Here is a 13,573-nt window from a genome sequence, read left to right as displayed (position 1 = left end):
TCCAATGCTTAGTGCAACTCTTTTTATATGTTATAATTGCACAACAAAAATTCTCATTTATAATGTAATTATTTTGTAACTGTTCTATAGGGGCTGTCCATTGATCCAATGGCCCATCCAACCCAAACTAATTTTTTTAAGGCTTGGGAAAAATATTTACTCTATAGGGTTGGGCTGGACAAATTTTTTTAGCCCATTTAATTTTCAGGTTGGGTTTGAAATAAAAAAAATTTAGCCCAGCCCAACCCTAGCTTGCCATTTAAAAAATATTAATATTAATTTTTATATTATTTAAATACAAAATAAATTAAAAAAAATAAAAGACAAAAAAATACGTATATATACTTATTTGTATAGGTCAAACTAAAACACTTCTTACAAGATTATATTTATTTTATAGTTTAATTTTATTAATATTTTAAATTCAAATATATTAAAAGGGTTTAAATAATTTAATAACTCTTCAAGATAGGAAAAAAAAATTAATAACTCACATCTATTGGGTTAAGTGAGCAAGTTTGGGATTTCGATATTTTTTTAAGATTGGGCTTAGAATGTTTAGGTTAAACCTAATGCTGGATCGGGTTAAATTTGGGATGACACACATACTCTTACTATATAATGCAGGCCCGACCCGGTATTTGTCCACTCCTATTGTCTCACTTTTTGTAGGGTTGAGCAAAAAAAATAAAATAAAAAATCATAAACCGGTCCAATCCAAACCTAACCACTCAGTTGGTTGGTTTTCTCACTGCACGGTTCGGTTTTGATTCTTAAAATAAGCGAACAATATTTTATGGTTTGGTCCATAATTTTATAGTTACAAATCCGTTTAGAATCGAAGAGAACTATATATATATATATATATATTTGTGAACTATTGTAAACACTCAAATATCTTATTTGGGAATGCACTGAATAAGTGTACTTATTTACTTATTTATTATAAATTGTCACATTACTTATTTATTTTTCTATATATTTTTTAATAAAAAATCAAAAAATCACTAAATAAGTAAATTTCAAACCACCCATAATAATATTAAATGTATACATAAGTTACATATCTCTATTTTTACAAGTGTGTTGTTATTTAGTGATAGAACTAATCATAAACATTTATCCAAATAATTTTTAGGTTCTAAACAATATTTATGATAATAATATTTTAAAAATCGTGGTTCAAATCGAATCAAATCATGTTTTAGTGATTTGATCTAAATTGGTTCAAAGATTTTTATGATTTGATTTGATTTTGATTGACTCTTAAACCAAATCAATCTGAACCATACTCAATCATACCTATTTATAGTGTGCCCAAAAATAAATTTAAAATGAGAGGAGAATTTTTATAAAAATTTTGATAAACATTAAAATTAGAGTTTTTTATCCAAATTTAAAAATTAATACGAATAGAAAATAAAAAAATTGGTGAAAGTTGAATTCTGAACATGGTCCTACCAAATAAATTCTTTTGTTTTCTGGCCAATATATCCAACAATCCCGCTACATAACTCGAATTTTCCGTGGCTCCAGTGGCTTGAAATCCCAAAATAACGTCGTTTTGGATTTTTTTTTTTTTGCCCCTCCCTTTTCTTCATCCTTTCCATGACTCATAGAAGAAGAAGAAAGTAGAAAGAGATCATCAACAACCAACTCATCATCATCAACACATCATCATCATCACAGAGACTTCACAGAGAGAGAGAGAAATACAGAGAACGAGAGAGAGTGATACATAGAGAGAAATGGAGAGAGATATAGATTTGTGTATACACACACAGATCTATCTGTGTATGCATAAATCTGTGTATACACACAGAGGATGATAGGTGCCGGTGATGGTCTCCCTTCCCTCTTCTTTCTTCCTTCTTCATTCCGGTAAGCATAGTTAGTTTGAGCAGCAAAAATCGAGATAAAAGATGGAAGTGTTAACATACACATCAACCGAAGTAAGAGTTAGTTTTCATTCATCAGAAAGCAAATACAAAGGAGGGGCCGTAGCCCGGTTACAAGAGTAAAGAAGTAGCAAAAAAAAGAAAAAGTATAAAATCAAGAGAAAAGGTCTTCAATTTCGGCATCAATGTCAACTTGAACGCCGGTTGCAGATGGAGCATCCGTCTCAGCAGCAACTGGCAGAACGATATCAGTCGATGGCTCAACAGTCAGGTCTTCCACCGTTGCCTCCAACCGAGCTGATTGATCGCTGACTTGTGCGTTGACTACCGGAATAACAGTTTGTTCGTTCTCATCGTCTGAATCATCCGAATCCTGCAAAAATTGTTCTTGGACCAAAGCAGCATATTCCGCAAGAGAGGCCGGAATGAAGTACTGTGGAGCATTGTAGACCTCGGTTTCAGGCCCACAGCCGAGTTGTTCCACAGCACTCCTCCAGCCACACTTGAAGAACAAGTCTTTCGCCCCCTCGCATTGCGGAATGTAGAGGCCCTCCGCCTCTTTGAAACCTTGGGCATTGGCGTCACTGATCTTCTTCTTCAGATCCGCTATTTCGGCGTCTTTTTTGCCTTCGAGTTTGGCCAACTCGCGCAAATATTTATCTTTCACCGTTATTGCAATTTTTTGTTTTTCAGCTTCAGCCGAGCTAACAAGTCCGGTCAAGCGACCGTTCTCGAACTGTAGCTCGGCTATTCGCTTCTTGGCATTCTCAAGTTTGGCTGTCTTTGCCTCGGCGTCTGCCATGGCATGTCTTGTTGTCTTGCGGAGCTCTAGTACCTTTTTGTGTGCAATATTGTTCTTCTGAATGGCCTGCAAAAGAATGGTAACCCTCTTCAGCTGGACTGACAGTTGGGAAAAATTATACAGAAAAGGGAGCGCCACTTACCAGGATCATTGATTTTGTAGAAGACCGGATGGCCTTCAGCTCGGTGTTTAATTGCTTGTTGTGGTGCTCCATATCCTTCGGAAGGCAAACACTCTTGGCTAAGTTGAAAGCCAATAAGTGGTCCTTCTCAGCAACAACCGAGTCACTTTCCTCGATATTTCGGTTTTGAAAGGAGAGAACTAGAGCCCATTTTGAGGAGTCAGCTTGGTCAGATTGCTCCGGTTGAAGGATGGGTTGAGGACTTGGTGAAGGGATGGAATCGTCCTCATCCGCAAGTTGTTGTTCGGTCGGGATAGATCGGGCGCGCTTAGAGGGGCGTGATGAAGAAGGCTGTTGAGAAGGGAGGGCCACAACGGCAGGCTGCGTTTGGCTTGGTGGCGGTACTTCGGGCCTGTTTGTTTCGGTTAGAAGCGCCCTTACTCTGTTCTTTTTAGCCATCTCCTCTTCAGCTGTTAGTGGGATTAGTCTGATTTCTGGCAAGGTTGGGTCCGGTTCGGGGGCCTCCTCAAGAAGAAAGTCGGTCACTCTTGCCTTTCGGCGACCGCTGTATCTGTAGGTCGGCTCAAACTTTAACAGCTTAGCCCAACTACGTTCTGGATACCGTAGTGCGGCGCGTAAAGTCGCTAGATTGGGGTAGCTGTATAAAGAATGGAGGTGGGCAAAATCTGCGAAAAAAGACAACTGTTAGCTCGGCTGAAAGATTGACAAACCGAAATATAAAATAGCACGCAAGAAAACCGAAGTAAATTTACCAGGTTCTCCTTTTTTCCAGTTTATACGTCGGCCAGGAATCTGGGCTTGATGATCCTCAAAATTCCTAGACACCCAGAAAAAATCGTCGTCGTTCAAGTCCTTATCCGGTGTATGTTTTATTATCTTCTCTCGGCGACGACGTATTCTTAAATAATAGACCCACCCATCTTCTTTTGAACCAATGGAGTATTGGTGGAAGATATCGGCCAGGCCAAGGTTTAGTCCGGCTTGGCGGTTCAGTTCGGCTATTCCCATTATGATGCGGTAGGAATTGGTGGATAGTTGGGTAGGGCACAGTCTAGTTTGCCTAAGAAACTCGCAAATTAAGGGTTGGACTGGAAATCGTAGTCCGGTTTCAATAATGGATAAGAGGGTGAAGGGGACAAAGCCTTCATTGTCCCAAGGAATGACATCTTTTTCGGCTAAAATCAGGTGGACGTCATTGGGTATATTGTAGTCTTTTCTGAATTCGGCTAGGCCGCCTGGAGTGTCTACTAGATACCTATACTTCCCCATTTATTGTATAAATTATGAATAATTTAGATCAGTGCAAAAGTTGTGCTCGGTAGCTCGGTTGAGCGCACGGAGGAGTGCCTGGGCAACCTAAGTCTACAAAATAGAGAACAAAGGGGTTAAGCACAGATCGTTGGACCGTGCTACAAATTAAAAGCAAGGTAAAAGAGCCCTACTTCGGCTGTGTGGGCAGGTTCTATCTCGGTTCAGCAAAATGCTTGGTAGCTCGGTTTGAGCAGGGTTTTTATTAGCCAGACCTTGGCAAGCGTCTCGGCATACTAGCTTTGGAAACAATTTTGTTAGACTGGTTCATCGTCTAGGGGCAGCTTTCTGAGTTCGGTCTAAAAAACTAAGAAAGCTGGTTTAGCCCCAAAGGCCTAAATCGGTTGAACTATGAGTTTTGTTACTTCGGTTGAGCCTCTAGGGGCAGCTTTCTGAGTTTGGTTCAGAAACTAAGAAAGCTAGCTTAGCCCCAAAGGCTTAGCTCGGTTGAACGCCGAAGTTCCTAGTTTAATGAGTTCAAACTTAGTTCGGTTGGTTACCTCGGCTAAGGACTATCAAGAAGTTTTGACTTATTCAAAGCTACTGGTGTAAACATGAAGTGTTAGTCCGGTTGTACGTTGATTAGACTTCTACCTAGGTTAAACAGTATCTTAGTTCGGTTGCATCATGATTTTGGATCAAAGACTAGTCTTCTACAGGATATTGCATACACGCATGAGTTCCGTAAAGTTTTTCCAGTAAAGTACAGGGCAAAGCAAATGGAAAGAATATGTTTTGCAAAAACACACGAAACAAACTACATGGAAGTAAATAAAAGCAAAGAAAGATAGATAGGTTCCAGTTGCTTACCAAACGAAGACGTAGAAACACTGAAGATGGAAAAATGGTAGCAAAGTCACAGTCTCTTCAAGTGCAACGGAAGAACAGCAAAAACACAGGGTGGAGAGAGAAGAGATGTAATAGTAGAGTGGATAATCCAAAATATAGAAGGTGTTTTGTGTAAAAGAAGGGACGAAAGAGAAAAAGCGGGAACTGTTCAAATTTTTCGTAGTACGAGGGCGGCGTGACAGCTGCCCCCAGCCTATCAGAGCCTGCCACGTGTCATTGGAAAGGGAAGCGTTACAGTCGCTGTGATTGAAAAGACGTTTTGACCGGACAAGTAGAGCCCGGAGAGAAATAAGCTCGGCCGGAAGGCTAAAGAGTTTTCAGCTCGGCTAGAGAGGCTAAAGGGTTTTTTTAGTTCAGTTGGAAAGGCTTAAAAACTTCAGCTCGGCTGATAGACATGTAATCCTAATCATGCTGTGCAGATGGAATTAAGGGGCAATTGAGAGGGTAATTTTGGTGAAAATTGGGTCGAGCTATGAGATGGACTTTATGGCCCAAAGTACGAAGGACTGGGTAAAAAGGCCGAAAAGTTACTTCGGCCCAAGAGAGATAAAGTTACTCCGGCCCAAGAATTGTAAAGTTACTCCGGTCTGGAAGCAACTTGGAGTTAGGCCGGTCTCAGAGTTAGTCCGGTCATGACGTATTGTGGTTAGAACGGTCAAAACCTTGCTACTCGGTAGTTCGGTCTAAACATACCATGGTTTGTACATGAAAGAACCGAGATAGGGAGTAGAAAAGAAAGAACCGAACTAAGGATAGTTCGGCCTACTCTGTGGCTCAGCATAGCCAGTATTATTTCAGTCATGTGGTAGTTCGGCCATGGTAAAAACCATCTCACTTGGTTTAAGCAGTGAGGGGGGTGTTGAAGGATAAGTATTATCTTTCAGGAGTATGAATCCTAGGAGGACTCTGCATGGAGAAGTAGAAGTCCTACTAGGATTGTGCCACACGAAACTTATAAAAGCTCACAAACATCACCTTGGAGGAGGTAACACCAACTTTGCTTTCTGAATTCACAGAGCTTTGTCTATTTGTCAAGTTTGCTGACTTAGGCATCGGAGAGGTTTCCGGCACACACCCGCCGGCTAGCTCACGTTTGTGCTTTCAGGTGATAATGCGACGTCGTACGGAGGAGTGCAGACTTGGTCAATAGGATTATACGAGAAGGTTTATTTCTTTCCCGTACAGTCTCCCTTCCCTTTTTTTTCTTCCTTCTTCATTCCCCCTTCCTCCTCTCTTTCTCTCTCTCCTCCTTCCTCCATCTGTTTCAGATATAAAAGAAAAAAAAGAAAAACCAAAACGACGTCGTTTTGAATTCGAGCCACTCGAGCCACGGAGAATTCGAGCTCTGAAGCATTTTTCTATATCCAAACATATTTGATGCAACACAACTTTTAAGAATCCATTATAGTTATTTTAATTTGAGAGTTTGTATTTGTTTATTGTAATTTTTATTTATAACATATTAAGTGATTGTTTGAGATGATCAAAATAAATAAACTTTTTAATTTTTTACACAAAAATTATATAAAAAAATAATATGATTAAAAAAAGATAAAAAGATTTAAAAAAATATTAATATAAAAAAGATGTCAACTAAAATAACTCCAAAACAGAAATAACATAAATAAATTTTTAAGAAAAATTAATTATTTAAAAACTGCCGAATAGTACTTTTTAGCTTTTAGCTTAAAAAGGCTCACCAAACAGCGCCACTGCCAATGCCACTGGCTGAAGACTGAAATCAAGAGACTGCTTCACGGGTAGTGATGAAGTGAAATTGAATGAAGATAAAATCAAGAGACTGCGCCAATAATGCTTCTTGGTGCATTCTCAATTTCACTCTTCGCCAATGTAAAGGTAACAGGTTAGGTAATCTTAGACATTTATGAATCATAGATTTGTTAATTTTTGTTCGATTATGATTTTGCACATTCAAATCTGCATATGAAGAGTAATTGTTTTTGGTAAAATCAATGTTATTATAAAGTAATCCTCATTTTCCTACTCTGAATTTGAAATTTGTGCACACAAACAAATTTACCAGGTGAAAGTATATTCTACTAAAAAAATTAAACTGTTTAGGCTTGAATTTGAGATACAATGCCAATTTCTATGTAACTAAGGTGCAATGTTTGCTCTACACATTTGTGGTACCAATTGCGGCCTTGATGCTATCAGAGACCACAACCTTAATTTTATTCATCCAAATCTACATAATACAATGTTATGCCTATTTATATGTCATTAACCCATATTAATATAAGAAACTAAACCCTAATAATAGTAGGAAACATAATCAAAATATCCAAACAAACAATTTTTCAGATTCTAGGTAAATATTAATTAATAATAAAATCTATCAATTAAATTTATTGGACGAAAAAGTCGTATTTCTATACAATGGGCTACCTTGGCCTTCATTCGAGGGGTAATTCTATTCGCGCACTATACTTTATCTCGGTACACACCATTTGTGCCATTTAGATATTAACTTCTGAACAAAAACAAAAAATGTTCAAATATTCGAACAAAATCCTGTTCAACTTTTGAACAAAAACCAATTGTTCGAACAAAATCCTGTTCAAAAGTTGATATTCGATCATTTGTACTTTGTTCAGAAGTAGATATCCGAACATTTGTATTTTGTTTGGAAGTAGATATCCGCACAAATGGTGTTTACGGAGACAAAATGTGGTGTGCAAATAGAACCATCGTCATTCGAGACTTCCAAAGTTGATAATTATCCTCTAACCAATTAAGGGCTGCTCCATTAGGTCCCCAATTGGGTTGTGGAAAATTTTCTGATTACATAATTCTGCCAATCCCATTCCTTTCTGGAAATTTTTCAGCCTTTGCGCAACCAATGAGATGGAGGGACGTTTTTGAGGATTCTCTTCTGTGCACATCATCCCTTCTTTGAGCATATCGATACAACATAATTGATGCTTACTTAATGCACCGCTCCCATCTGTTTCATTTGCCTCCTGCTTTAATGACATGTCTACTACATCCAAAATTCGATCAGGAAATGCAGACCTCACCCATTTCCTTAGATCAATTCCATCTGAAAACATTTGATTTGTGGGTTTCTTGCCTGTTATCATCTCTAACATAATCACACCAAAGCTGTATACATCACCGCTTGCTGATACTTCAATCCCCTGTGCATATTCTGCTTACAAGCGAAGGTTGTTAGATTAGTTTACTTCAATCAGATGCTCAGTTTTACTTAACAGCAATTGTAGAAAATCATATGCTCAATTTCCTGATTTGAATGTCACCATAGATACTGGGAATCTCTTACTACTAGGAGTCAAGAATTCATAGTAAGATCATTGTAGAACCACTAAGGACCAGATTTGAAAACCCAATAGCATAACGTTAAATAAGATCCATGCCCCTCTACTAGTCCATTCCTTCAAAAACCTAGAACCATCTCAATATAAATTCTAAAACTTACTATCGTTTTGTTTACTATAGTTTACATGGGCTTTTATTTTGAGGTTCCGTGTCAAACCGCTTGTTATGGCTTCTGCTTACATCTTATGTAGTACAAATAACTTAAATGACTTGAAAAAAAAAAAAGAAAAGCTAATTATTCAGAAACTGGGGGAGGGGTGCTTTTAGATACTGCTAAGGATTATCAACTCTCAACTTAGCATAAGTTGCAACAAACAAGCCCTATAACTACGTAAATAAAACTAATTTGATAGCATATCAACATCATATAATATGGGTAAATTACATTTTGCTCTCCTGCACTTTACACCGAATTCCACTTTGACCCTCATTTTTAATTGTAACAGTCAAGGCCTTGCATTTTTGGTCAAATAACAATGTCACCATTATGTTAGGCTTTTGTTTAATGGGTTGACAGAATCTCACAAGAGAATTTTCAAGGACAAATATGGAATTTTTAGTTGTTCTACAATTGATCACAAACCTTCCCTCTCTGCCTTCCACCCCCACCTCGTGACAACCCCCCTCCCACAAAGGTCACCAGGTCCTCTCTCTTTCTCCTATTTTCTCCCATCACCTCCCCTTGACCACTCAACAGGTTAGTCTTAAATGTTGAATGGGTGGGAGCACCATTGATGGAAACTAATGAACAAATTATTTAATGATAATCTAGTTGAAATTGGTTGGCTATTGTTGAAGGAAATGGCTAGTATGATGCTGGGTCAATGATGTCATGGATCCAATTGTTTCCTGCAATTCTAGCTGAAGGGAAAGCTATACTTCATTGGAAGGCTTATTATGTGGGCAAGGTCCTAGGTATGATGGAAGGGTTATAATGTGGTTGAGAGATTCTAAGTGGATTTTTATTACCTGACATTCTTAATTGATGCAGGTATTTCATTTGATTTGGGTGTGGATGTGTTGGACGGTGGTTACAATGGCTGTGAGGGTACTTGGCTGAGGGCGTGGTGTGTGTGGGGGATGTTTGAATGGTTGTTGTTTTTGTGATTAAATTGAAATGGAGTAATTGATTGTGGTGTTTGAATAATTTGCTTCTAACTTGAAGGCTTGTTGCTATGCTCCTTTTCTCGAGTTACTAGTATGGAACTTCAACTCCTCTTTTATTTATTTATTTATTATTTTTTTTTATTTTTATATATATATATATATAAATCTTTAACCTCAGAAATTTTAGCACTTTGCAGCAGCATCGGCTATCTGCAAACATTGTTTCAGGATCCTCTCTACTTGTTGGTCAACTTTTGCAACATTAGCTAGTTTGAATTATGTCCTGCATAGTTTATCCAACATATATGTATTTATGTTTATACCAGACATGGCCTAAGAGCAGACACTCCTAAGATAGTTCTGTGTCCATGTCAGACACCAACACTCATTGGATACTCCTCAACACATGTCAGACACTCATCCAAACATGTATATATATTTTAAGAAAATGTTTGGGGGCCCGAATTTTTGTAGCTCGAATGGCTTGAATGTGTCAAAACGACGTCGTTTTACACTTAAAACGATGTCGTTTTGGGTGTTTCGAGCCATTCGAGCCATGATTTTTAGGGCCACCTAACATTGTTGATATTTTAATTGCTAAACACCTTTTGGACACTTGGTGTCCATTGTTTGAGTACATGTAAAACACATTGCAAGTTTAAAGATATTAACTTGCGAATTGTGATTCAATATTAAAATAAAAACAATGTGAATTAATAATTATTAATCATTTATCCTTTCGACTTTTTAAGTTTTAATTTTGGGAATGCTAAAGCCAATAACTTTCATTTTAGATGTTAATATATTTTTTTTGTTATATATTTATACATGTGTGTGTGTGTTTACCTTGTTATAGCATACTTTCGGTGTACCTAGAAAATTCAATTTTTTTTTCCTTCTTTTCAATTAGAGATGTCAAAAATAAATAATAATAATAGTAATAAAAAATAAATAAAAAAATAAAAGAAAAGTAAAAAGAGAGTTATCATGATCTGAGTAGAGAGATATGTACCTGGGGGGATATACCCAACTGTTCCTCGCAGAAAATTGGTTGTGCTATTGTAGTCTCCTTTTGGATTGTGATGTAAGGTTAGCTTTGCAATCCCAAAATCTGCTACATGAGCCACCATATCATCATCCAAAAGCACATTTTGTGGTTTTAGGTCACAGTGCACAATTTGACTTGAACAACCCTCATGAAGATATTCCAAGCCATGGGCAACATCTATTGCTATTTGCAATCTCTCCATGAGTGTCAGTTTGCACCGTCCTTCCTCCGACCCACTAGGATGAAGATGCTGTTCCAAGTTCCCATTGCCCATGAATTCCAAGACAATAGCCTTGAATTTTGAATTCCAGCTTACCCCTACCATTTTAACTAGGTTTCTGTGTCTAATTTCAGACAATATTTGGCACTCCCTTTTCAAATTCCGATAACTCTGACTGCACTCCTGCAGAACTTTAACTGCCACAATGGTTTTTCCTTCATCAATGATTGCTTTATATACTGATCCAAAGCTTCCCCTCCCTAAGAGATTGGCCTTATCAAACCCATCTGTTGCTATTTCCAGTTCCCTCTGAGTTAAAGTATGGGTTCCACGGTGTCCCAGGGGCACCATTAGTTGCTCCTTAGTTTCATTTTTGAAAAAGCGGTGACGGACAGAAATGGCAATCAACATAATGAGCAATAACATACAACTTAGTGAAATTGCAAGAACATAATATACCCATTTCCTTGTCTTGTGCTTTCTCTTTGTAACTTCACATGGAGGGAGGCCCAATATCTGAGAGCCACCGCACAATCCTGCATTCCCCATTAATGAACTTCTTCTGAGGTGGTCAAATTTCCCAGCAATTGGGACTTCTCCTGTTAATCTGTTATATGACAAATTTAGATTTTTGAGCATTTGGTTGTCATCAATCCATGAGGGAACTTTACCAGTTAGCTTGTTATAGGACAAGTCTAGAACTTCTAGATATGCAATTTTCTTCAAGGTATCTGGAATTGTACCTTCTAGCACATTGTTGGATAGGTTCAAATACTGCAAAGAAATGGAGCCTCCAATTGAACTTGGTATCACTCCCGAGAAGTTATTTGCTGACAAGTCAATTGCCTGTACAGATGCCAGATTTCCAATACTTTCAGGTAATTTTCCTTCAAGTTTGTTGTTTGAAAGGTTGAGTGAAAGAGCCAGGTTTCGGAAAAGTCCAATTTCTGTGGGAAGATACCCATTTAAATTGTTGAAAGATAAATCAAGGAGCATCAAATTTGAAGATTGGACAAGTTCTGTGGGAATAATTCCTGAAAGAAGGTTATGAGACAGATAAAGATATCTTAACTGGGTGAGCCTACCAAGTGATAAAGGGATTGACCCACTAATCATGTTGGCACCGAGATCCAGCAAACCAAGGTTGGTCATCTGCCCCATATCATCTGGAATCGGCCCCATTAATTTGTTTTGATTCAAGTATAACCTCTGTAACTGCCCGAGTTTTCCAACTGTTACTGGAATTGTTCCTGAAAATTGGTTTCCCCACAGGTATAGGCTTACAAGGCCACTCAGATTTCCTATACCCTCTGGTATGTTTCCTGTCATGCGGTTATTCAGAATATTGAAGTAATAAAGGTCTTTGGAAAGACGGCCAATAGAGGTTGGCAGACTTTCTGCAAGCAAACATGAACCCAAGTGCAGTTTTTGTAGAAATGAACAATTTGAGAAAGCCATTAGAAAAGAGTTGTTGGAGTTGCTAACCAGGTCATTGCTGTGGAGGTAAAGAATCTCAAGTTTCTGCAACTTCCCCAACTCCAGAGGAACTTCTCCACTTAACTTGTTGAGACTCAGGTCAAGCAAAGTCAGGTGAGAAAGATTTGATAAGGTCACTGGAATCCGCCCTGTTAGTTGGTTGTTTAGCAAATATAACTTCTCCAAGTTGTAGAGTTTGGCTCCCAATTCAGAAGGTATGTCTCCTGTCAATAGATTTTCTAGCAGTGATATCTCACGCAGAGCGGTGCAGTTACTTATGGATGCTGGTATTGTTCCCTGGAAATCGTTTGCGTGGAAATACATTATTTCTAGCTTTGTCAATGCTCCGAGTCCTTCCGGGATATTTCCGTTGAAATAGTTATTCGCCAGCACTAAATCTGTCAACTCTGTCAAGTTTGATAGGGAATCTGGTAAGATACCAGTGAGCCTGTTCACAGCAAGAGCCAAGTGTGTCAAGTTCTTCAGCTGAAAGAGTTCATCTGGAATGTTGCCTTTGAGTTGATTTCTGCTCATGTCTACATGTTTTAACTGAGAAAGCTCTCCCAAAGTAGTTGGGATGTTTCCATAGAAGCTGTTGTCATGCAAAGAAAGGGTGGTGAGAAAAGAGAGATTGGATATATAAGGCGAAACCTGTCCTTGTAAACCCATGTTTATGAGCTGGAGAGCTATGACCCGGTTTTGGAGTTGTGGGTGGCATGTAATTCCAGTCCAGTTGCATAAGGAACTGCTGGTACTAGTATTCCACGTTTGGAGATGCCCATCTGGATCACTTGTTATGCCTTCTTTGAATTTGAGAAGCGATATGCAATCAGTGAAATTTTCACAGACAAATGATGAAGTTGATGATGGCAGAGCAATACAAATGATCAGAGAAAACAGTATCATTGCTTTCATATGGTATGGGTTGTATGCCATTCTCTCTCTCTCTGCTGTTTGTTGCATTGATACAATGGAGGTGTGTGTAGTTTAGAAAAATTATTTGGAAATGGACAATGGAAAGGCAGGCCCCTATTCCTATTGAATAAAGGATTTAGGACTTCTTGTTTGCCTTACATATATATTTTTAGCTTAGATTTTATCTTTATTTATTGTTTTATTATTATTATTTTTTTTTGGGTAATGCAAGGAGGCTAAATTGCTTTAGGAGACGTGATTGCTTTTTCCTTGTGACATAATTAGTCTAGTTAACTCTATCTAAGAAATCCTAACCGCACTCTCTTTCTCTACTCTTTAGGGGGAGAGCGTGGCACTTCTAGACTTCCTCTCCCCTCCGTTTCTTCACTAGCGGTTTTTCATTTTTTCATTTTTATTCATCACCATGCTAGACAATATTGCTTCTCTC

At 38.1% G+C, this 13,573-nt stretch overlaps 1 protein-coding gene and 1 long non-coding RNA gene across 2 annotated transcripts; one reads left to right on the top strand and one right to left on the bottom strand.

Moving 5' to 3' along the window:
- Positions 1-6,716: 6,716 nt before the first annotated feature.
- LOC114278393 (uncharacterized) lies at positions 6,717-9,647 on the top strand. Its single transcript, XR_003634910.2, has 3 exons — positions 6,717-6,856; positions 9,158-9,274; positions 9,351-9,647. It is a non-coding gene; the product is annotated as an uncharacterized LOC114278393 (long non-coding RNA).
- On the bottom strand, positions 7,317-13,173 carry LOC114310718 (uncharacterized). Its single transcript, XM_082914975.1, has 2 exons — positions 10,479-13,173; positions 7,317-8,171 (listed from the first exon to the last, which is right to left on the bottom strand). Exons 1-2 carry the CDS (start codon positions 13,171-13,173, stop codon positions 7,747-7,749), a joined length of 3,120 nt encoding a protein of 1,039 aa, XP_082771101.1. The 3' UTR covers positions 7,317-7,746.
- Between the last annotated feature and the right edge of the window lie 400 nt (positions 13,174-13,573).

Source organism: Camellia sinensis, chromosome 2 (genome assembly GCF_055761805.1).
Source record: "Camellia sinensis isolate YWXY chromosome 2, ASM5576180v1, whole genome shotgun sequence".
NCBI lineage: Eukaryota > Viridiplantae > Streptophyta > Magnoliopsida > Ericales > Theaceae > Camellia > Camellia sinensis.
Note: the sequence above shows the minus strand (reverse complement) of the source record. Positions and strands in the feature narration are given on the sequence as shown.

Bases quoted from the DNA above. Each gene is read 5' to 3' on its own strand.
- LOC114310718 (XM_082914975.1), bottom strand. From the start codon at position 13,173: ATGCAACAAACAGCAGAGAGAGAGAGAATGGCATACAACCCATACCAT. The intron at 8,172-10,478 runs GTACATATCTCT...GCTTGTAAGCAG, and splicing joins AGTTGGGTATATCCCCCCAG to AATATGCACAGGGGATTGAA.